At 43.6% G+C, this 25,371-nt stretch overlaps 1 protein-coding gene across 4 annotated transcripts in view; it reads right to left on the bottom strand.

Moving 5' to 3' along the window:
* The window catches only part of STX17 (syntaxin 17), a 74,253-nt gene that overhangs the window by 26,687 nt on the left and 22,195 nt on the right, over positions 1–25,371 (bottom strand). For all 4 annotated transcript variants that reach the window (XM_059728553.1, XM_006260383.4, XM_006260382.4 and 1 more), the window contains one exon: positions 18,993–19,058. In XM_059728553.1, the coding sequence (XP_059584536.1) occupies positions 18,993–19,058 (66 nt within the window). The remainder of the gene's footprint in view (positions 1–18,992; positions 19,059–25,371) is intronic.

Raw genomic sequence — 25,371 nt, 5'->3', positions numbered from 1 at the left:
TCCAACACACTGGTGGGTAACAGAGAGGGCACTTTTGAAAGCAGGCTCCTTTGTGGAGGAGTTGTAAAAAATATACAGAAAATAGTATAGTTCAAATTATATCACTTGTTGGTTTAGAATAATTTTAATATTGCAATAAAAAGAGCATTAACTTAATTACATTGTAAACAAGTATTCATTCATTAAACCATTTATTATTTCTTTTGAATATTTTGTTTACAACTGAATGGGGAAAAGAATGGTTTAGCTGAGGTGACTTTGAAGGAACAGTTTTCTTCATGAATGTTAAATGGTTAAAATAAGGCAATAATCCTTACCTGAAAATGCAGGAAGTAGAAGTTGTTTGTTTTCATTACATATTCTAGATACTAAAATATTTTAAATCCATGGGAAAAAACCATAATAAAATATAACAAGAGATAAAGGAAATGAATCCAACCACCATTAAGCTCCGTACAAATTGTGGGAACAGTCATTGTAAAAGGCATATTAAGCAACCAAGGAAAGGAGAGAACTATTGATTCATAAAATCAATTATGAAATTAATTATTATACTCTTTTGTATGTTTAGCTTAATACTATCACTAGTCAGTCTTACTCTACAATTTTCAAAATCAATCCTAGATTTAAACATTGTTTACCAATTATTATAAGACACCAAGTTGAATTAGAAATTTAGTAAAAATAAAGTTCCTCATATTTTTTTTTTAACCTCAATCTAATAATCTAGAATTTCCTTTCCTTCTCCCCCCAACTTTTGCTTTTAAAGAGACAGGAACTGATCTTCATCACTATTCACAGGACAGATGTTATTATTTTTTGAAAAATGTAAAATTTGTCAAAAAAACCCAAAACAGGACTATCTAGTGACTCATAATTAATTTTAATCAGCTTCAAAAGATCTAGCCAAAGACTAGTACGACCAAAAATGAATAACCACCCTTCAGGTAGTTAAGGCTGCTATTAAATCCCCCCTCGGTCTTCTCTTCTCCAGACTAAATAAGCCTAGTTCCCTCAGCCTCTCCTCAGAAGTCAGGTGCCCCAGCCCTCGAACCATTTTTGGCATGTGCACCTGCCCTCTGCTGGACTCTCTCCAGTTTGTCCACATCCTTTCTGGAGGGTGAAGGTGGGGGGGAGCAAAGAGAGGCGAATAATCACTTGCCTCGATTTGCTAGCAATGCTCCTACTAATGCAGTCCAGTATGCCATTAGCCTTCTTGGCAACAAAGGCCCATTGTTGACTCATGTTCAGCTTCTTGATCACTGTAATCCCCAAGTCCTTTTCTGCAATGTTGCTGCTTAGTCAAGTTGCCCCAAGCCTGTAGCAGTGCATGGGATCGTTTTCTCCTAAGTGCAGGACTTTGCACTTATTCTTATTGAACCTCATGAGATTTCTTTTGGTCCAGTCCTCCAATTTGTTGAGGTCTCTCTGAATTCTAGCTCTCCCCTCCAGTGAATCTTCTACCCCCCCCCCCCCCCCCCCCCAGCTTGGTGTCACCTGGAAACTTGCTGAGGGCGCACTCTATCCCATCTTCTAGGTCGTTGATGAACACATTGAATAAAACCATCCCTGGCATCGACCCGTGGGGCACTCCACTTGGTACAGGCTGCCAACTAGACACTGAGCCATCGATTACTACCTTTGAATCCAATGATCCAACCAGTTTTCTATCCACCTTAAGGGCATTTTTACACATGCTCCAGGGATGGAGGGGGGGTACTTTAATTAGGGTGGCTCCAAGAGCTAAAGTGCCTGTAGCATCTCAAATATTCAGCGCCCTGCATTTCAAAATGGTGGAAGAGGCGCTTGAACTAAATCTCATTCAACAAGCAGCATCCCTGCACGTGTATAGGCACCCTTACAGTCCATTCATCCAACCCATACTTCCTTAGTTTGCTTGTGAGAATGTTGTGGAAGACCATATCAAAAGCCTTACTGAATTCAAGGTATAACATGTTCACTGCTCTTCCTGCATCCACAGAGCCAATCATCATAGAAAGCAATCAGGTTGGTCAAACAAGACCTCAATGAATCTATGCTGACTGTTCCTAATCACTGTCTCCTCCAAGTGCTTAGAAATGGATTCCTTGAGGACTGAGGACCTGCTCCATGATCTTTTCAGGGATTGAAGTGAGATTGACTGGTGGCTGACCCTCCTTCTTCCCTTTTTTATAGATGGGCACTATATTTGCCTGTCTCCAATCATCTGGGGACTCTCCCACTCAACAGAAGTTTACAAAAATAATGGCCAGCTGCTCTGTAATCACATCAGCGAACTCCCTCAGCACCCTTAGGCATAGGTATATCATGTCTAGCCCCATGGACTTGAACACATCCAAAAGTATCCACAAGTTTGGTGCCTACATTGAAATGTAATTTTAACAGGTACTAAACACCTGCAATTTCTACAGGATCATTCAAATCTTCTCAATGAAAAAACTGCACACAACTCTGTCACAAACTTAATGTATGTTAGGACTATATTATTTTCAAAATCTGTACAGCACATCTAACAACAAAATATATTTTTTATCACAGAACACAAGAGTGGGGAAGACAGCAAAGTTATAATTGGAAGGTGGCAGCTGATAGATGCATGAATGAGATATTTCATGTCAGCAAGAAAATTCTTGGGTCCTTCAATGTTTTGGTAGTGTAAGAGTTGTAGCCATGATGACCCAGGAATTATGTGAGAGGCAAAGATCTTTGTGCGTGGTATCTTTTATTGGGACAACTGCATGGTTGGATAAAGTTAGAAAAGCTTTTGAATGCAAGGCATTCAAAAGGAACCTGATGAAGAATGCAGTTGGTCCAATAAACGTTATCACCCATAAGATCCTCACCTCCAATGTAGATCCTTCAACTCTTTCATTCTAGACTCCATAATGTTGTGGGAGGAGGGAAGTTTCAGATGGAAGAAAATAAATTGTAATACTATGCTTGGGCATCAGCTAGGTTGTAGTGAAAACTTCTTTAAGTCTATTTTAACAAAGTGCCAAACATTTTAAATTAGGCTAATAAGTAACTTGAAATATATTTTCCTAGTGAACTCTTATACCTTCAAGTATTATCTAAAATTATGAAAACCTACAAAATTAGCAAAATATATAATCCTCTATTTTATCAACTATGCATTTCACAGCTGTGATGCATGCTCACTTTTGCATTTTGTTTCCCTGGTTTTGTCACTGTCACAGAACCCACTACATTTTGAGGCATTCAAGGGACATTATGCATGTTTTCTCGAGTTTGTTTACTCATGGCATGTGAAGTCTTGTTGGAAAACCAATGTTATGTTGTATTAATTTATGTCACTTAAATCACTGTGTAGATTATGTTAGGCTGTCTGAAGGGCATGTCTACATGTGCATTAAGGTGCTTTTCCTAATGAGCATTAAATTTAGTACCTCCAATGTGAGGTACTAAACAAACAAGCATCAGGCTGCATAAATGCGCAGTAACAAATGTGCACAGTTTTTTAAGTGACACAATGCACAGTAGCCTATTTTACTGCCCATTAGTAATATGTAATAGCATAGTTTTTTTATGTTACGCTTTAATGTGCAGTAAAATAGGCTACTGAGCATTAAAGCACACATGTAGATGTGCCCTGTATGTACCATTGTGATTTTGGACATGATTTAGTCAAAGGAACTGAGGAATGTGTACTTAAATAAGAGAAAGTAGGCAAAACTGCTAAGTATTTCTTGCCATTGGGCCACTAGGACAAGAACAACTGCCATTCCGAAACACAGACAGAAGGGACTGCTGTCAGGAGGGGCACCCAAGGTATTGATGCCTGTAATGGAAAAAAATAACTCCATAATAACCCCATAATGGGACATTAGCTAGAGCAATTCCAGATGCCACAGGAAGGAAAGACATTTCTGGAGGATACTTAAGACATGTCAGCAATAAGAAAAATGTTGCTGCAGGAGGTGGGAGTGGCTTGGAGGTATTTAGGGGTTATCTATGAGGTTATTATGGTATTTGGATGATCCCAGGCTTTGGGTGAGACTGAGCACTCAGGGCTGGCAAAATCAGCAGGAAGGCTGATCTCTAGAAATACTTGCAGTGAGGCTAGGCTGTAGCCACATGAATGGTCAGAAATTTTGCTTCTCTTTGTTCTGTCTTTCAACTATATAGTAATTTTATCTTTTCTTCTAGACAATAAATCCTTTTGTTGTTTTGTCTCCTAATTGACTGTCTGTGCTAAAGTTTGACCTCAGGGCAATACCCCATTCTACAGAAAATGGGACATAAAATACTTTCATAACTGAAAGGGAAACAACTTGGAGCTAGCAGAATGTTCCCATACTGCAGCTGTCTGATCTAATATAATGGCAGCGTACTTGATGCTTGTGGGAATAAAGTGTATACTATGGAAAACCTTGGGGAGAAATCTGGGGATACCCCTGGGCTGGGTTTGTGACAATCATGCTGTATCTGCTTTGCCAAAAAAATCCTTAAAAAATCATCTAGGAAGCAAAGAAAATCCAATACTGATGAGTAAAAGTACACTAAGCATGTGTACCCCTGTAATTCAGACTCCAGCAGGAGGGTGGGGGGAAAGTGGGCTCTCTGCAGGCTCGCTGGAGCCAATTTCAGGCATTTTTCAGGATGGGCTCATATGCCTCTGATTTGCTGGGGGAGCCTGCCATGGGGCTGACTGCCATTGAACAGCAGCACATAGGCACTTCTTCAGCTGTTAAGAAAGTAAAGGTCACCACTTATCGAACAACAACTTTTAAGTAAAGCTTACCACTCAGAATTCCTAATGAAATCATAATACATAAACTTTATTAAACAACAACTTTTACTGAGTGCTATATTATCCCAGCCAGGGCTTTGCTTAGCTGGCTGGATGTGGGGTGAGTCGGGTGAGGCTGGGATGGGGGGAGAGGTCTGCCCCCATAGCCAGGTGTGGGGCAGGGGCTTCCTGAGCCCTGCTTTGCTCTACTGCCATGAGGGGATCTTCCCCCTACCCTTTTCTGTGCGGTGGGGCAGAGCAAGGCTCAGAAGACCTGTGCTGGGTGCCTACCTGCTAGCTGGGCATGAGATGCAGGGTGCCCCTGCCGCAGGGGCTTCCCCCGACCCGACCCAGATCTCCTGAGCCCTGCTCTGCCCCGCTGCACAGAGAAGGGGAGGAGGAAATTCTTTTCTGCTCCCACATGGCAGCAAACCAAAACAGGGCTCAGGAGAGCCATGACAGGCAGGGGGAAGCCCCTGCAGCACAGGCACCCTGCACTCCAGACCCAACTGTGGGGGCAGGAATACAGCATGCCTATGCCCGCATCCCCTAGGGCAGGGGGTACTTACCTGCTCCACTCTGGGCAGGGCTTTTAAACTCCCTGCTAAAGTGAGGAATCAAACAACCTGATAGGCTCCATTAAAATCTCCAGAATACATTCAAAGAGTATTGTGGTTACAGAGCTAGGCAAAATTCTAGAAATACTGAAATTAATGCTATATAGGCAGCACTAACTCTTCTTCTATCCAGATAATGGTATTACATTGTAAGTCACCATGTCTCAAGTAACAGAATAGCAGATCATATAATTTTTCTACAATCTTAATTACATGTGTCACATCTTGCAGTGTTGTGTATTACATTTTCTGTACAGCATTTAAGCAAACACCATGCTTACACAACACTCACAAGGAAAAACAATATAGAGTAGCACCACTAAAAATTACTGTGGAGCAGATTAGTAGGGCTCAGTATTCCAGATGTGACCTCAGACTATGGCAAGGGACTGGAAGGGGGATTAAATCCAATGTGGACACCAGTTATAAAAGACCTCAAAATGTTGGATCTAGAACCAAAGCCCTGACAGGGACAGGCTGCACCACACACATGCCCATAGAGTATAGTCATAGTGGACTCTTCTGCATTTTGATAAGCTATTCATATGATAAACTGTTCAAAGGTAAAAGTCCAGCTAGAAGCAGATGCATCCTAGAGATTAACATATGGCTACACAGATGTTGTCACTACCAGGGTTTTAGCTTCCCACCATAGGGTGGTGTTCTAAGAAGATGGACTGCTGGAAAGAAATGGGGTCCATGTGACCAAGAAAAAGAAGAATATCTTTGCATAAAGGCCTGCTAACCTAGTGAGGAAGGCTTAAAATAGGGGTGCACAGATAAAGATTTTTTTGGCCAATACCGATGGCCAATTATTAACCAGCCATATTGGCCGATACCGATCTGATAAGCCAATATGCAGCCTGGCAGCTTGGAGAGCGGCATCCACTCGGTAAGTCTGTGGAGAGGAAGAGGCATGGGGGAGGGAAGGGGCGTAGGGGGGCAGATCAAGGCTGCCACAGTAAGGGAGAGAGTGGAGCACGGACAGGACCTGGCCAGCCAGGGGGGGCTGTGAGATGGTGCCGTGGGCAGCACATCCGGGGGGCAGGAGGGGGAGCACATGAGCACAAATCCAGGGGGGCACATGCCCCCAATGCTTCCCCCAGGGCTGTGAGCAGTGGCAGGAGCCACCGCCCTTTCTCACCCTCCCACGCCCCCCAGATCAGCCTCCCATGGCTCCGCCCTGTGGCCTGCTCCTCCCCGGCTGGACAGTGTCTATCCCTGGCCCTGCCCCATTCCCTCCCTCACCATGAGGGCCTCAAAAATTTCAGAGCCATTCTCTTTGAGAATTCATGGAGGTTGGATGAGGTCCCGGATGATTGGTAAAGGACAAATATAGTGCCTAGATCTTAAGAAAGGGAGGAAGGAGGATCCAGGGAATTACAGACCAATCAACCTGACCTCAATATCTGGAAATATCATGGAGCAGGTCCTCAGGAACTCTACTGTGAAGCACCTAGAGAAGAACAAGGTGATCAGGAAGAGCTAGCACAAATTCACCAAGAGCAAATCATGGCTGACCAACTTGATGTCCTTCTATGACAAGGTGACAGGCTCTGTGGATAAGGGAAGAGCACTGCATGTGATATACCCTGACTTTAACAAAGCCTTTGACATAATCTCATATGACATTTTCATTAACACGCTAAAAAAGTAGACTACATGAAAATACTGTAAGATGGACAGTTTGATTATTGTATCCTTTGTACTCAATGAGCAGTCATCCATGGCTCCAAGCCTAGCTGGGAGGACATATCAAGTGGGGTTACCCAAGGGTCTGTCCTAGGTCCGTTACTGTTCAACATCTTTATTAATGACTGAGATGACAGGACTGAGTGCAGCCATTTGAATGACAGGATGCTTAGCAAATTTGTGGATAACACCAAGTTTTGTGGAATTGCAGACACTCTGGAGGACAGGGCTAGGGTCCAGAATGACCTAGATAGACTGGAGAAGTGGTCCGCAATCAATCAGATGAGATGCAACAACTGCAAAGCCCTGCACTTAGGACAGAATAATTGCATGCATAAATAGACTGGGGAATGAGTAGGTAGGCGATAGTACTACAGAGAAGGACTTGAGGGTTGCAGTAGACCTTAAACTGAACATGAGCCTTCACTGTGCTCTTGTTGCAAAGAAAACCAAGAGCATACTGAGCTGTATGAATGGGAGTGTCACTGTCCAATCAAGGGAAGTGACTCTTGGGCTCAGTTTACCACTGGTGAAGCTTCCTCTGGAGTCCTGTACACAGTTTTGATTCCCACACTTCAAGAGGATGTGAACAGATTGGAGAGTCCAGTGCAAAGCAACAAAAATTATCAGGGGCCTAGGAAGCAAGACTTACAAGGAAAGGCTGAAAGAACTATGATTATTTAGTCTGGAGAGGAGAAGACTGAGGGGGGGATATATAAATAGTAGGGCTGTGTGAAGTTTCAGTTCCTGTTTCGATCCGGCAGAGATTCAGTACAATTTAGTGGCCAAATCTCCAAATCCAAATCAAATGAGAGGACCCTTTAATCTCTCTGAATTGAATCGGAAGACTCCAAATCAATTTGGAGAGATTCAGAAAGATTCAGAGATTCAGACATAGACACAGCTTTAAACATTTTTTCTACATACCTCTAGGCAGGACTGTCCCGGGGGGGAGGGGCAATGGGGGCAACCGCCCCAGGTCCCATGCTTTGGGGGCCTTCCGAAGTGGGGCGGAACAGCAGTGGCGCAGAGCTGGGCGGAACGGTGGCTCCGCATCCAGCCACTCGCTACCCCCCCTCCCTCACTGCTGATGCTGCTACCACCACCGGCAGCTTCTTCGGGTCTGGATCCATGGGATCGGAGTGGGGGTGGGGACCCACATGGGCCGATTTGCCCTGGGCTCCACACCCTGTTTAGGTCAGCTCTGCCTCTAGGTAGCAGGGGCTTATGAACGCTGTGATGCTGGGGCGTATGGAGTGTCCCACAGGAGCACAGGGGGCTTCCCAGCATGCGTAGCAGCAGACCCAGAATTGGACCAGAAACACTTCCGGTTTCACCAGGGAGCGTGTTGGGGGCCTCCCCGTGCCCCCTCCCCGCCCTGGCGTGGCAACTGAGCCTCCTGGGTCTGGGGTGGCACCCGGGGTCCCCCTGCAGCCGATTGCTGACCCAGGGAGGTCCACTTCAGGTGCGCTGCCGAGCACATGGAGGGCCCCACCGCATTCCTGTGGGATGTTCCATGTGCCCCAGCATCTCAGCATTCACAAGCTGTGCCCTCTACCTCAAGGTATGTAGAAAAAACATTTACAGCTGCATCTATGTCTGAATCACTGATTCTCTGAATCAGCATCAAATCTTCAGATCCAGACTTGGCCAAATTGAATCAGAGACAGCGATCCAAATCAACTAATCGAATCACTGTCTCTGATTCGGGCCAAATCCGAATCAAATAGGAACAGCTTCGCACACCCGTAATAAATAGTCTTCAAATACCTGAAGGGCAATTACAGAAAGGATGGAGATAGGTGCTTGTCTCTGGTTGTAATGAGCAAGACAAGGAGCAATGACCTTGAGCTGTAGTACAGGAAGGGTAGAAGACTTAACTTAAGTTGAGGAACTTTCTGACTATGAGGGTGGGCAAGCATTGGAACAAGCTACTTAGAAAATCTATGGAATCTCCACCCCTGGATACTTTCAAAAGCTGATTGGACAGATACTTGGCTGGGATGGTTTGAGCAGGGGGCTGTACTAGAAGACTTTGAGAGGTCCCTTTCAGCCCTATTTCTCTATAGGACTACTTGAAACTAGCCTTATTTCAGTGAAAATACAGTGAATCATGTACATAAACTGATTATCTCAAAGATTCTCAAAATTGTCTAGCATTGGCCTAACTACGCTCTGAAATTAAAAGGGAGTATTATTGCGAGAGTTGGCCAAAAGTGAAAACTTTTGAAAATCTCACCCTCTACATACACAAATTTTAAAAACTATTCCAATATTTAAAATAAATGGTTAAAAATGTTGTATACATGTTATTGCAAAATAAATTTTCTACAGACTAAATCATATCTTTTGGGTGTCTCTTTATAACCTACAGAAGCAGGAAGTTGGCTGCCCTGGTCCCCTTGCTTTATCTGTGGCAGGTTAGGGTGTCATGTCTTATGTTGTGTTAGAGCTGACGGTCATTTTTATTAAGAGGCCTAGATTATCAATTTGTTTAGGATGGTTTGGATAGGGATGATTCTGCCTCAGGCAGGGAGCTGGACTAGATGACCTATGGAGGTCCCTTCCACCGCTACTTCTCTGACTTCTATGAAAAATAATACACTCTTCTTTCAAAGAAAAAGACATTACCACTTTATTACTTTTACTACCTTTATTAAGTTGTACCAGATGAAATAATTTTGTCTGGAGAATATTTATTAATGTTAAAGATGCATGAGAACATGATTGGTTTGAGACTGCATAGTTAACAAAGAGCAGTTTTACTTGAAAGCTGAGTTGAGCTGGAAATGAGAAAGAGAGAATATAATATACTGTACATTTTTTCAGGTTACCTTTTAGATTAGAGCTGCACTGTAAGGGAATGCATCTCAGATATAAAGAGGGTTTTTTGGGGGGGGTGGAGGGAAGAGGATGGAATTTCAGAATAAGCTTCCCCTTTTGTAAAGGCTTGTTAAGCAGAACATTCTAGTTGCACAAGTCTACCCTGAAAATGGACTGGGGTGAGCCTCTTCTTTTTTGACATTTTTTTTTCATTTTTATTCACCATCTTACATACTCCATAGTACCTCTATTTTTTTTTTCCTCCAACTAGGAATGCAGTCACCTAAACTTAGGTTTGGAAAGGACCTCAAGGATCCTCTACTCCAACATCTATCTTCTCCCCCACTACAAAATGCTCTGTTCTTAAATGAACCTAGACCAGAGGTGCTCAGCCCCAATCCATGGGCCTGAAAATTTGGTGGTGGAAGGAGTGGTGGCACTACTCCTCTACTACCACATTTCTGGAGCATTGGGGAGCACCAGGCCCTCTGCACTGGATCAGGCACCCAATCATAAGGCACATCTACATGCGATATTATAACAGTGCAGCAGACTAATTCTACTGCACATTAGTGCAACACAAAAAAAACTATACTAATGCGCAATAGAATTAGTCTACTGTGCATTAGCATCACTTAAAAAGCATGTGGCAGCGCAAATGCATAGTAGTGCCAATTATGGCATATTTAAGTTAGTACCTGTGATTATAGTACTAAATTTTATGCGCCATAACTATGGAGCATTAATGAATGCGTAGACATGCCCACAGTGTGCATGGTTGGGCAACTGTACTGCTGGGCCCCAGGGCTCAATTCCAATGGGGGATGCCAAGAAAGAACAGCACCAGGTCCCTGAAGCCCAATCCCAGAGCACAGGGAAGGAAGGAGAAAGTATCAGGCTCCCAAGGGCCCAACCCCTTGTGGATGAAGCTCAATCCAGCCTGTGGATCAGTCCCATACCACTCATTTAGCCCACAGAGCCAAAACCTTGAGCACTGATGTTTTAGACAGATGCCTACTCAATTTCTGACTAAAAAATGTCTAAGAAAAAGATTCCATAACTTCCCTGGGCCATTTTTTCCACTTTTACTCTTCTGACGATGAAGATATTTTTCTTGACATTTCATTTACATCTGCTCTGTTGCAGTTTAAATCCACTTCTTCATACCTTGCCATCTATTACCAAGTAGAACAGTTGTTCTCCTCCTCCTTTCTGGCAGTCTTTCAAATGTTTGAAAGACTTAATCTTGTTTACTTCAAATTTAAGATGGCCTGAGAAAAACTAGGCTAAGAATTTCTTGCCCCATTTTTTACTACTTGGACTATGATCTATTTTCAAGCTTTCCTATTCAAACTTGAGGGCAATCAGCACTGATGTGCCAAATAATTTAGACTGGGGTCAGCAACCTATGGTTCAGGTGTGGCTCCAACTCTGGTTGGGATGGAAACAGTCCCAAGAACACTTAGAGTTAAGTTCTATTAAAGAGGCCCCCAGTTCCAAAATGTTGCTGCACCCTGATTTAGACCATCGTTGACTAAGAGTTGGAAAAATATCAATAGAACTGGTCTCTCTGAATCAGACTTGCAAGCTCTCTGTACAAGATACATTACACTTTTTCTGGCATGGAAAAAATAAGCAAGAACACCATGAACTTTGGGCAGGTTTTGCAGTCAAGGACAAAACTGTATATATGACTGCAACACCAAAATGCAAAATAACACTTAACAGTTCTTTCAACCTGTCCTTGTATAACCTGTATTCCAATCCTTGCCTCATCACTCATATCTGGATCTTTTCCGGTTTCTCTAGGTCCTTCTTAAAATACAATGCCTAGAATTAGATACAATACTCCAGTTGAGGCCTAAGTGGCACCAAGTAGGGTGGCAAGATCACCTTCTGTCTTACAAATTGTATTTGTAATATACCTTTCTTTTCCCTCTTCTCTCAACAGCATAACATTACCTGCTTGTGTTGAGTTTGCGATGCGCCATTATCCCCAGATCCATCTTGTTACTGTCTGCCTGGCCAGTTATCCCTTATTCAGTATTTGGTTGTTTCTTTTTTCCCCCTAATGGTAGTAACTTACATTTGTATAATATTCTTTAGTAACCTCCCAAACGGAAGATAGGCTGACTAATTGGTAATTTACTAGGTATTCATTTTCTCTCTTTTCAAAACTGGGCACTAAATTAGATTTCATCAATCCTCTGCGATCCTGTCTGTCATCCATGACTTCACAAATATTACTGTTGGTGGCTCAAGTAGCATCTTCATTTGTCTGTTGCAATAACATCATGGTGTTATATTGTTCCCTTGGAGTCTCCTTAAAGCTTGAAATGTGTTAGAAAGCTGTTGAGTTCAAAACATCTTGGCAAAATCCTCAGCAAAAACGTAGCAAGACATTTATGCTGCATCTAGTACTTTTTGGAATGCACACAGTATGTTAGAAGGAAAAATATATAAATGCTTTGGAAACTGATCATATTGTGTGCAAGGGCTATTGTCTTAACATTTAGAAAGGAATGGAATAATTTTTTGCAAAATAACATTTACCAAATTCTTCAGTTTGTCCCTAACCATTTATTTTTTAAAGTTTTCTAATATAACATCTAGTTTACCAGGAATATGAGGTATGCCTTTATAGTCTCCTATACTTATATTCTATTTTTGGCCATCAAAATTCCAACTGAAGCAATTATTCTGTGTAAATTTAAAATTCAGAAAAATGGCTAATTATGTGCACATGGATTAAATGTAGAGTGGCTGTGCATATATTTGTCTAAAACCTGTGGCGGATGCCTTGGGTCAATATTGACTTAGGGATTCCTAATGTATTTTTACAACATCTAATTCTGAGAGCAAAGTGTGTGCTGCAGAGAACATTTGGTATCAAAATAATTAATCTTATTTCTTTGCAAACAAACAGAATACAAGTCCATTGGTAAACATTTAAACAGCTTACAGCAAACACATTCTATAAGTCATGTAATTTATTATCAAGTGCTCTAGACTCCTAACTATTTAGTTAAAACAAAGATCTAGTCTACTCTGTGCTTGCATGGACCCAATACTTACTCTGCAGACTTGATATCAATATACATTCTGCATAATGCATAACTTATTCTTTCTGCATTGAGATGTGGCAGCATAAAAAAGTGCATTTAAAATAAATCAAAATATTGAGATCACTTTAAATGAAAATGGTACCCCTTCTGCTTAGCCCTAACATTAAATATTAGCATTGAATGTGGAACAATATTGCTGTTCTAACATAGGGTCTCATTTTGCAGCTACCTTAGGAAGAAAATTTGGAGGCATATGAAGACATGAGCCTAAATGATCTTTTTTTAGATATAGAAAAGCATAATGATGCAAATTAATTGTTTGTACAAACAAGGCTTCACACACCTACGCTACAGATACACTAATGCTTTCCATCCCTGAGCAAATCAACCAAACTCAGCTATAGTCTCCAATATCAAACCCAAAGAATTTTAAACCTTGTTCAATGCCATTGTTCATTTGGGATTAATCTTTATTTCTGATATTTTCTGGGTTTGAGTCTGGTTTTATTTCCCATGAGGAACCATAATCCATTATAACAGACACGTTTGTAGTATCAGAATAGTGAATTAAAATAAGTTCTGACTGTTTTTCTCTACCAGTAAATTTTCTTGAGGTCTGTATTAGCAGTAGTAGCATAGACTGTGATCTTTCACATATACTATACTGTGCATCATTTTTTCCATCATAACATTCACAGATTCACGGAAGTTTAGGACTGGAAGGGACCTTGTGAGATCATCGGGTCCAGCCCCCCTGCTCTGGGCAGGAAAGACTGTTGGGGTCAAATAACCCCAGCAAGTTGTGCGTCCAGTCTCCCTTTGAAGATCTTCAGGGTAGATGCCTGCACCACCTGCACTGGGAGTCTATTCCAGAGTCTGGTCATATGAACTGCGAAGAAGTTTTTCCTTATATCCAGTCTGAAACCTTCTAGGAGTTTATGACCATTGTTCCTGGTTTTCCCCTGAGGTGCTTTGGTGAACAGTTGTTCACCTAGCCCCTCATGTTCTCCCCTGATATATTTGTAAGCTGCCACCAAATCCCCCCAAATTCTTCTCTTTTCTAGGCTGAACAGTCCCATATCTGTCAGCCTTTCCACATATGGCTTGCTCTTCAGACCTCTAATCATACAAGTGGCTCTTCTATGGACTCTCTCAAGATTCCCCACATACTTCTTGAAGTGTGGCACCCAGAACTGGATGTAGTACTCCAGCTGTGGCCTCACCAATGCCGAGTAGAACAGGAGAATAACTTCCTTAGTTTTGCTTGAGATGCATCGGTTGTTGCATGCCAGTATATTGTTTGCTCTGCTAACTGTAGCATCACACTGGTGGCTCATATTCATTTTATTGTCAATTATGACCCCCAAGTCCCTTTCGGACATGGTGCTAGCTAATGTACCACCACCAAGCCTGTAGGTCTGTTGCAGATTTTTCCTCCTCTGATGGGGCACTTTACACTTCTCAGTGTTGAACAGCCCATCTGGTTCTGGTCCGCCCATCTAACTAATCTGTCTAGGTCTGCCTGGATCACCAGCCTACCCTGATGCATGGCCACACTTCCCCAGAACTTAGTGTCACTGTCAAACTTTGCCAGTGTGCTTTCACCCCCACGTCCAGATCATTGATGAAGATGTTGAAAAGTACTGGTGCAAGTACCAAACCCTGAGAGACCCCACTGGCTACCTTCTCCCAGGCTGATGCAGATCTGTCTATTAGTACTCTCTGGGTATGACCCCAAAGCCAGTTTCCCACCCATCTGACCATTGAATTGTTGAGCCGATAGTTCTCTAGTTTTACCTTGAGAGCATCATAGGATACCAAGCCAAAGGCCTACCTAAAGTCCAAGTAAATTACGTTGACCTCATCTCCCTTATCCAGGTGGTGAGTAACCTGGTCGTAGAAGATGAGGTTAGTCAGACATGACCTACTCACAACAAAACCGTGCTGGCTGTCGTTCAGAATTTTGCCTTCTACTAGCTTACTGTATATGGACTCCTTGAGAAATTTATCGAGGATTTTTCCTAGGATTAAGGGTCAGGCTGATCAGTCTGTAGTTTCCTGGGTCCTCTCTCCTGCCCTTCTTGAAGATGGGCACAACATTGGCCCTCTTCCAGTCTTCTGGGACCTCTCCTGAGTACGATGAATTCTCAAAGAGGTTTGCCAGCAGTCCTGCAATGACTTTATGATTGTCTGGTCCTTAAATCCTCTTAACATCACCTAAGCCTGCAGAGTCTAGCTATCTAAGTCAGTGGTTCATAATGTGCAATAGGTTATTTGGCATATACACAAACAAAATGGGAATTTATATATCTAAAATTAGATTTGAAATTCACATTAATAATCTGGGAATTTAGGTAACCATATTTGAAAGTGAGCCCTCTCCCTGCCAGCCTCAGGCACAGCTTGGCCCAATGATAACATTTAGACCAGACCCAGGCACCAACAGACACAAACACTCAGTGTGAACCACAAGTTCATCCCCTGAGTTTCAGGGCATGAGCTGCATCAACAGGTCAATGAGTTCAGAGAGCACACTGTGCCTGCTGCACAGCCAAAGGGAGGTGCAACCTAACCCCACACACCCATCCCTGGATCTGCTTCTTGACTGGAAAGACTGATGAACCTGTCCCTTTCACCTTTTCACACAAAGCTTTGTAGTCACTTTTGATTTGCTCAAGCTCACAGCTGGCAGAATCTTTAGTGCCCACACGGATAGGGTAGTAGTCAGGGACCAGATGAACCTTGACAACCTTTCCATAATATCTTGGATTCTGATGCCTAGAAGCAACAGAACTCTGGAGACAACAGGTCAGGTCGGCAGATGGATATCTCTATTCCAGAGGTGGACAAAATACAGCCTGCGAGCTGGATCCAGCCTGCCAAGGGATTCTATCCAGCCCCATGGCAGGTCCCCTCAGCCATGTCTGACCCAGGTACAAGAGGCAGCCCAGGCCATGGTGTGTGCAGTTGATCCTGCTGTTCCCCAGGCACCCAGTGGGACAGGGGCAGCTCAGTGGCTGGACTCAGCTTCCTGGTAGCCCCCGTGGCAGCAGCTCACTCTGTCTGGCTGCCGCTGCCAGTGTCTCCAGCACTCCTGCCAGTTCCATCCCTGCTGCCTGGGCACCCTGGCCCATCTGCCCCACACCCACAGCCAGGAGTACTGGGCAGAGCAGGTGGGGTCTATGGAAACTGACCTGAGACCCCCACGGGCAGAGTGCACATGGCCAGATGGGATGGGGCCACAGGAAGATGGGGAGTGGAATCCAGGACTGGGATGGGCAGGCGGGCCCAGGCCCTGGCCAGGATCACAGGGTGGTGACAGAACAGGGCTGGAGCCCAGGGCAGAGACATGATTAATTTCTTACACATCCCTGCCCACGGATCTGGTGCCCATCACAGGGACATGCAGGGAGATCACAGCTCTGCTGTGCCCAGGCCCCACAAAGCTGTCCCTGCCCTCCCATCCCACTCCCAGACGCCACTCCCTGCCTGTTCAATGCCCCATCTCATCTGCCCAGCTGAGTGCACCCTACTCATAGGGGTCCCAAGCCAGTCACCATGGAGATCCTGCCTACCCACTCTGTCTCGTGTCCCCAATAGCAGGTGTGGGACAAACAGGCCCAGGGTCAAATAAGATTAACTGAACACACACCCCGCACCCCCAGCAACAGCTCAAAGTGAATTTTGGAGGGCCAAAATTTGAGTCGCCCTCTAGCCCAAATAATTGCGCATCCCTGCTCTATCCCCTACAGAAGGGAATAGCCAGCTGCCACACCCCTCACATCCACTTGGGAGTGGTGGCTTTCCTTCTCCCAGCCTCTAGGGTGAGAGAGCCTCTAAGGTGCCAAGCCTTTGCATCTGTACTTCTCAATAATCACAGCTGGGAGATGGAGCACTGTCTGTTGCCAAAGGTGACCAACTGCTGGCTTCTATAGTCCTGAGCATCCAGTTCTGCTTCTTCCTCTTTCCTTGCACTCTTCATTCACTGAATCTCTTCCACAATCTTGGAGGTCTTCTTGTACTCTATATCAATGAAGTCCTTTTGTTCACAGATACAGCTCAGTCTAGTCACTTGCTTTTTCAGTGACTTTATCTTTTTCCTGAGAGAATACACCAACAAGCACCTCTCATACCACGTGTACTTCCCCCACTTGCTCACTAAAAAGAACATGAAGGCAACACTCCCTGCAAAGACCAGAACCTCAGAGGAAGAACTGGAGGTCAGAACCCCACCTGAACCAAGTCCACAGAGAAGCAGGCACAAACAGTAAGGGAAAGTAATGTCAATGGTGTCACTTGTTCTTTACATCACTAGGACTCTGGCTGACCTATAATAGCCCAGCTCCCTATTAACGTGTATTAACGACTCAGCAACTCTTCATAGCTCACTGCCTCCATATAGCACTATAAGATGGCAACGAGATCCAGCTCACAAAGCTCAAACCCTCACCCTAAAGCAATCAGGGTTTCTTTCTCTTCTCCCCAAAAGCAATTCCACTCAAACTCTCCTGCTAACCTGTGTGGCTGTTGGCTCTCAGTGTCACCAACTCCTTCTGTTGCTGGGATTCAACATGGTACACAGCATATAATTTACTTTGTACATGCCTTGACTAGGTTTATGACCAATAAACCCTATATTTGAACAGAGTTGCTCTTTCTGCAGTTACAAGGAGTCAAAGCAGTGACAACACTTGCTTCTGAAGCCATGCTTTAGGGCTAGGGATGTAAATATCAATTACAAAAATATCAATTTCACTAGTTGTAATTGCAATGGTTAAATTATTAATCTGTATGGCAACCCCTGGCCTGGCCCACTTGGGGACATCTTTTTCAATTTTTAATTTCCAGGATTGGGCCCCTTGCAGCCTGTGGCAGGTGGTCTCTGACTTCCACACGCCCCAGAGAGGGAGCTGAGCTGCTTTCTTTGTGGACAGAACAGCAGGTGGGAGAGAGCAAGAAGAGGGGCTAGTAATTAATAGCTAGGCTCCATGGACCTTGGTGCAGCCTCCCTGCTGTGAGCAGCCCAGGCCCCGTGGCAGGCAGCAAGGGCCTGCCTGGAGCCCAGGCTGTAGGGGTGTGTGAAATGGGCTGTATTCATTTCGGATTTGGCCCGAATCAGGGACAGTGATTTGATTAGTTGATTTGGATCACTGTCCCGATTTGATTTGACTGAACCTGAAGATTTGATGCTGATTTGGAGAATCAGCGATTTGGCCATAGACACAGCTTTAAATGTTTTTACTACATACCTCGAGGTACTAGGCACAGCTCGTGAATGCTGCAATGCTGGGGTGGATAAAGCGTCCCACAGGAGTGCAGGGGGTCCCCCGCGTGCTCGGCAGTGGACCCAGAAGTGGACCAAAAGTGCTTCTGATTCACGTCCAATTCTGCTGCTGAGAGTGCTGGGGACCCGCCTGTGGGATGCTCTACCCACCCCAGCATCTCAGCATTCACAAGCCGCCTGGTACTTTGAGGTACGTAGAAAAAAACACTTAAAGCTGTGTCTATGTCTGAATTGTTGAATCTCTCCACATCGATTCAGAGGGTTCCAATTTGATTTGGAGAGATTAAAGAGTCTCCTGATTCGATTCGGATTCAGAGATTCGGCCGCCGAATCAGGCCAAATCTCTGCTGAATCAAATCAGCAACCGAAGCTTCACACAGCCCTATCAGGCTGCTCATGGCAGGTGGCAGGGAGGCTGCAAACATCAGCATCAAGGTCCACAGAGCCTACCTCTCCTCCTCCTCACTCTTCCCTCCCTCTTGCCTACCAGGCTGCCTTCTGGTTCCTGTGCGGCTTTCCTCCCACCCTTTCCCTGCCAGATTGCGCCCGCACTAAATGATAACCAGTAAGTTATAAAGTTATCGTTGGGCTTATCAGTTAAATGATTGTTTAACCATTCACATGCTACCTGGGACACCCCCTACTTTAAAAATGACAGATACCTGTCACATACTAACCTGTATCAAAATCCCCCATCTCAGCGAGCAGCAGATAAATTATTTAGCTCCATTAAATTCATGCAGCTTCTGCAGCCTTCTTACCTGAACAGTACGTCCTGCATTGATGTGCTCTTCATGTAATCTGTCCCATAGTTTGCATCGCTGATACTAAACAATAAACAAGAGAAAAATAAAATGGTCCGTAACATTTCCTTTACTGTAGGTTGGCTATGCAAAGAAAAGAAATTTCAACACTAAATAACCACTCTAAACTTCCAAAGTTTTTTTTCTATTTTAAAGGCATTATTGCTATAAGTGGACCACACTCATTCCTGGTACAAGACTAAATAAATGGAGCAACATGCAGGATCAATTTGGCCCAAAATATTTCCACTTAACCTAAAATAAGCAGAGGCTTACTATTACTACAAAGCAACAGATCAATTTAAGAAGCTCTGGAACTATGACACTAATGGATAACAGATAACGGATAACAACAAAGGCAGAAAAGATATTGAAGATACTGTCCAATATGAGAAAATGAGCTACCAGATACTACTGTACTTATAAAGAGAATTGTTTTCCCTTCAAGAGACAGTTCCCCCATGTAATACTTTAAACACACACAGGACCTCATCGTGCAAAGAGAATCATATGATCCAACCCCTCAAGTGCATGAAGTCCCACTAAATTCAGGGGGGGCCCATCTGTGCAGCACTTTATATAGAATTTGGGCCATGGCAATTATGCAAATAAGAAAACCTTGGATTTAAAAAAGCATCACATTTAAAACTTTTCATCAAATTGAACAATCAATCCCAGTTACTGTTAGTTCATAAAAAGATACCAGAGATGATTGGATCCCAAAAGTAAATCTCTAACTAAAATGCTTTTTACCAGGACACAATACAAACTTCAGTATATGCTCTGAAACAATCAAGGAATACATTAAAACAAATAAGAGAAAACATTAGATTGCATATTAACATTGTCTTTAATCATTTAAGTGATGGCAAAAACACCTAGCAAAAGCATTAAGAAAATGACAATTGCCCTTTTGCGTAAAATGTAATTATTTCAGTTTCTTACTACAGTTTCTTTTCTCAATCACCCCTTTATATATTTATTAACATGTTTTTAAATTGTGAAGACCAGCACTGCTTACAGAATTCCAAGACCTCAGAAGGGATGCTCCTAAGCATGCCCAGCCCACCTATTCCCCCCTTGTAAACTCTAGAACAGTGGTTCTTCACCTTTTATGGAGGGGTACCCTGAATATAACTTTTGTGAACTGGAAGGCCCCCAGTTCGAGAACTAATTTATTATAGGGCTTACCTCCTTGCATAGAAGCCAGACCCTGGGGCCAGGGGAATGGGAAGGCAAGGACTGACCCTAGGCCTGAACTTATCTGATGAATCAGTGATGATTTCCTTAAACCTTTTGGTACTCTTCAAAGGATCATGTGGCACCCCTGGGTGTCCCGGCACCCTGCTTGAGAATTGCTGTGCTGCTCTAGAAATAAGGCCGCTCCAAGAGCATCCCTAGTAGTTGCTCTCAAGCCTCGAGTCTCCTGGTGCTCAGAGGTGTCCCTGCTTGGGTGTATTGCTGCTGCAGTGTGAACAGATTCTGTGTTTCCTCTCCTACCTATAAGAAATTTGGAATTATTTTTCATTTTCAGAGAATATGGTTCATTCGTGCTAGGATTTTGGGTAATACTAGGAAAAAAGGGTAGGTTAGAAGTCCACTGTATAAAATTAGAAAGCTTTTTTAAAAAACAAAAGACAAAAATGAATATTAGGAATACCTGCTTAACTTGTGCCAAAATATTAATGCCATCATATTTTAACAATGAGATAAGGAACTAAACCAAAATTCAAAATCATTTAGCTCCAACCATTTCAGAAACAATGACAAAGCTAATCTATACACCATCTTCTGGAATAAACGAACAATCTCTTTTCAATTAACTCTAAGAAAGTGATATAGGACCATCACTCCAACGTGTATTAAACCATTAAAAAAGTTCCCCAATTTACAAGTTTGCCTGAATCACTCAGAAAGCATCTATTGTTCTTTATAATTTCTTTTTAAAGAATTTTTAAGGTACACTATTCTGCTCTGTTCAACCTAAGGGCTGATATAATGACATCATGATTTCTCAAATGCCAGTGATGCTCCCCAAAAATGCTTTGAAAAGACCTGGTGGCTAGTCTTCCCAGAGCCATGATGCCTCCTCACACCCTTTCCGGATTATCCTTCAAGCTCCTTCAAAATACTCTTTACTCCTGGACTCCTAAAACCATGTGTGGAGGATGTGACCATCATCCCTGTCACTAATAAACTCTGTTACTAATAACCCATTTTGTCCTTAATACTCTCATGCCTCTTATTTGTCCTGACCCATGCACTTCTAAAAATTCTACTTGGATAACCATATTCTGGATCTGCCTTCCAGGTACACTCACCCTCCAAAGTAGTCACAAGCTATTCTGAAAATCCCCCAGATTCCTTCTGCAGCATGCAGTAGGCTACTTGTGCCCACATGTCAGTGCTACGTGCAGACGCCAAGTGTTCCGTGACAGGTCTACTCAGTCCTCCAAGCATCCCACACTATGTAGCTCCTCCCTGATCTAAAAATTCTACCATAAAAGCCTAGCTCAGTATCTTACAAGAAATCTAAATCTGAATGAGAACTTGTATCTAATTCTCTATCCTGTGCCATCGCCACAAAAGCATCTTTCTCAACACATCTCTACAGTGGGTGCATCTTCACGGCACAGTGCAGTACTATACAGAGATACCTAAGCTAGGAGAGTAGGAGCTACCTTGGGTACTAGCACTAGAGCAGTAATGTTAGCTTGGAGCTCCATCAGGGTAAAGTAACCCTTCTTTTCATTCTAACTGGCCTATGTGCAGTCCTGCACTACCCTGCTTCCACCACCTAAGCTAGCTCCAGTATTTCTTCACAGCACCACACTGTGCCATGCAGACGTGTCACACTCAACTTTTCCCAGTGACATCACAAAAGCTTTGTTGGTGTTACTGAGACTGTAAGAAATGTATAAGTTTTTAAAATTAAATACTGATAACACTTGCATGTTGATGTAAAAGGGCATCATATGCAAACAGTACCTTTTAGAAAACTTTAGTGTCCCAGAACCTCTCACATGAGTAAGAGAACTCAAAAGATTATCATAATCTTTGAGAAGTAAGGCTTTGAAAGTGCATTTATGGTAGACATTTATTCTAAAAGGTGGCCTCAAGTATACATTTCATTATACGCTGATTTCATATGATCTTTAAACAAGTGATTAGGGTAGATTTAATTGTCTGTAACTCTTTCTTGAATCTAAAATTTAAATAAACATTCATGAAATGAAGTTAGAGATATTTGTTTCATCATATGTAAATAATGTTGCTACTCTAAGCAATTTGGCATAATAAGTGATTTTTGCTTTAAATTAGTTGACAAAATAAATAAGACTAAATTCTACAAAATTATTATTTAACACCAATGCATATTAGATTTACATGCTTAAAAAGGTAATTCTATAAGAAGCATTTAACAGAAAACAGTTTAATTGCTAACTGCTGACAGCTTACAAAAGAGTTTGTGCTATAATTTTGACTAAAAAATTAATTTTCAAGATGTTATATATATAACATTTTAAAGATTAGAGAGACATTTCATCCAATGGATCAGTACTCTGACAAACTACAAAAATGTAACTGGATTTCTAATTTGGAGGTATCTGAACTCCTATCAACTCATAAAGTATCTACTTATCTTCAGTAAAAAATCCAGAATATGTTTCAAAGCACAAAAAATCTTTTCATAAACAGAAGAGTCAATGCTTAAGCATATTAATGGGTTTGAACAGACATTATACAAACCATGTCAAGACTGTACAAAGGTTCAGGCCCCTCCCAGCTAAAGCCCTTTCATAATGAGCAGCAGTTGACTCCAGAGCTAGACATTTCAGCATGCCACTTGACCGCAACCCCCAGGGGTTTCTGAAGACAGCCAAGTGGCAAAATGAAAAAAAAGAGACAGCAAAAACAAAAAGACAGCCAAGTGGGCAAAAGACAGCAAAAGTGGGCAAAAGACAGCAAAAAAAAAAGACAGCCAAGTGGGCAAAATGCGGCCTGCGGGCCAGATGTGGCCTGCCAGGCCATTCTATCTGGCCCACAGGGCCCCTAAAAAATGTATAAAATTAATATTTATCTGCCCCTGGCTGTCTGTCACGCGGCCCTCGATGGCTTGCCAAAACTCAGTAAGCGGCCCTCTGCCCAAAATAATTGCCCACCCCTGGTTTAAGCCATTTTAGGTTTGGTCAGTTCAACCTCAGGAGGGCCAGTTAAGTTTCACAGGCATTATCTTCCCAGTAGGAACAGACCACGGACACCTGCCATCTCCTTACCTTTCACTTTCTAACAGCAGAGAATCTTGTACTTGGCCATGCTTGCCATACTGCTAGAGTATGTCTGCCAGCTGGAATGCCACAGCATAGCAACTCAAAGCTCCATGATTCTGGCACTTGAAAAGGTGCCTTCTCAAGCTGCACTACATGCCCTGTGTCCAAGAGCTACATGCCACAGAAGGAAGAAATAACAGACTTTACTGAGGAAAGTCTTCTCTGGGACCACCTTAGAACCCCCATGCCTCTTTATGGCCCAGGAGAAGTCTCCAAGAGTGGTCCCCATTGTCCGTCCCCACAAGAAAGAACATGGCATGCCCCACTTTAAATTCCCCTGAGGACAGATGAGCCAGATGGGATAGTTACTAACACTTTGCTTTGCTAGCACTAGGGAAGGGAAGGATATTTAGTGTTAGCTTGCTTTGCTAGTACTCCACAATCCTAATGGCCCTGGAGATGGTAGCACCCAATTGCAAGGTCCCTGCATGCGCCATGGACTGCCTACGACCACTCCTAGCCTCCCTTGGATTAATATAGGGGACCACATTCCCAAGGCTGTGCCCTACCAGGTAACAGGGACCTGGTACTTGACATTTATGAGTCCAGGGAAGGAGTAAGTGATGCTGCCATAACACCAGTGCCCTGGCCCTCACCCGTAAGGGTCATGAGGGGCTGTGGTTAAGTAGGAAGGTCACACTTTGTTGTTAGAAAGATAGCTTTTATCGAACAAGCAGTGCAATGGAACTCGTTTATAACAAATACAGGCAACCCCTGCTTAGTGCTCTTAATTGGTTCCCAAAAAACCAAGCATTAAGCCGAATAGCGTTAAGCGAAAACTATTTTCCCATAAGATGCAATGTAAATAAATGTTTCATTACCAGGACACCCAGCCGCAGCAACATGAGCACCTGGTAGTTCAGGGACAGCTCAGCTGGCACTGTGGTGTTACCACCCACCCAAGCCCAGGCTGTAGAAGTGGTGCTGTTTGTCCCCTTCATGCCGGCAGCAGGCAAAGGGGCAGTCACGGCCAGTCACAGTCACTCCAGGTGGCAGGAGTGAAGCACAGCATCTGGGGCTCCACCAGCATGAGTCACAGCCCCACCACGCCTGGCCCGGGTGCTGGGAAGGCAGCTATATATCACGGACGGGCTAAATCACACAACAAGGCTGTGCATCGCTAATGCGCTGTGGTGCTAGTGTATGCTCCCTGCTGTCAGCTATGTGATGCCCATGAGTGCTATAATGAAACTCACTGAGCGCTAAGTGGAATCATGTATCAATCCAAAATGAGTGTTATAGCAAAATAGCGCTAAGCAAAACAGCGTTAAGTGCAGGTTGTCTGTACTAAAAAAGAGGTAGGAGAAAGTAAGGGGGGTGGGAGGGGGATGTAGGATGGGAGTAGAGCTTTGGCTGTGTACCAGAGTGGTCAGTTACAGCATTGGGAACGGGAGGGTGTGGGGAGAAGGCAGGGAGGAGCCACATAGTGTGGGATGCTTGGAGAACTGAGTAGACCTGTCACAGAACACCTGGGGTCTGCATGTAACACTAATATGTTTCACAGTGAACCAGTTCAAAAGTGTACTTAATTTTCTGGGTACACTTCTGAACCATTCCAGGTGATTTCAAACTGGTTTAACAAACTTGTGTGTCTGTCCTCCTTCAGTTTAAACTGGTTTAAGGGCTCCTCTACATATGCAGGTAAAGGTGTGATTGTATGGATCATGCATCAGATCCTATCACACTTCCTGCTACGCCACACATACATGGCAGGAAGTGTGACTGCAGGATTGCAAATTAGATCCTCTCGCACCTTACTGCTGGTGCAGAGGGAACCTGGGCATGTTGAAACTCCTCCTGCACAGGCATACAGAAACTCCTGTGGCTGACAGCCTCCTCAGCTGACAGGGCTCCCAGCCACAGAAGGTGTCCCTGCAGCTGGGAGATTTCAGCTGGTGTGGGCTTCCAGCCATGGGGATGCTCCATACTTCAGCTGCAGCCTCCCAGCTATAAGGGGTACATGGCACATCCACGTGGCTGGGAGCCCTGACAGCTGATGGGACTTC

The sequence above is a fragment of the Alligator mississippiensis genome, chromosome 5 (assembly GCF_030867095.1).
Source record: "Alligator mississippiensis isolate rAllMis1 chromosome 5, rAllMis1, whole genome shotgun sequence".
Lineage (NCBI taxonomy): Eukaryota > Metazoa > Chordata > Crocodylia > Alligatoridae > Alligator > Alligator mississippiensis.
Note: the sequence above shows the minus strand (reverse complement) of the source record. Positions and strands in the feature narration are given on the sequence as shown.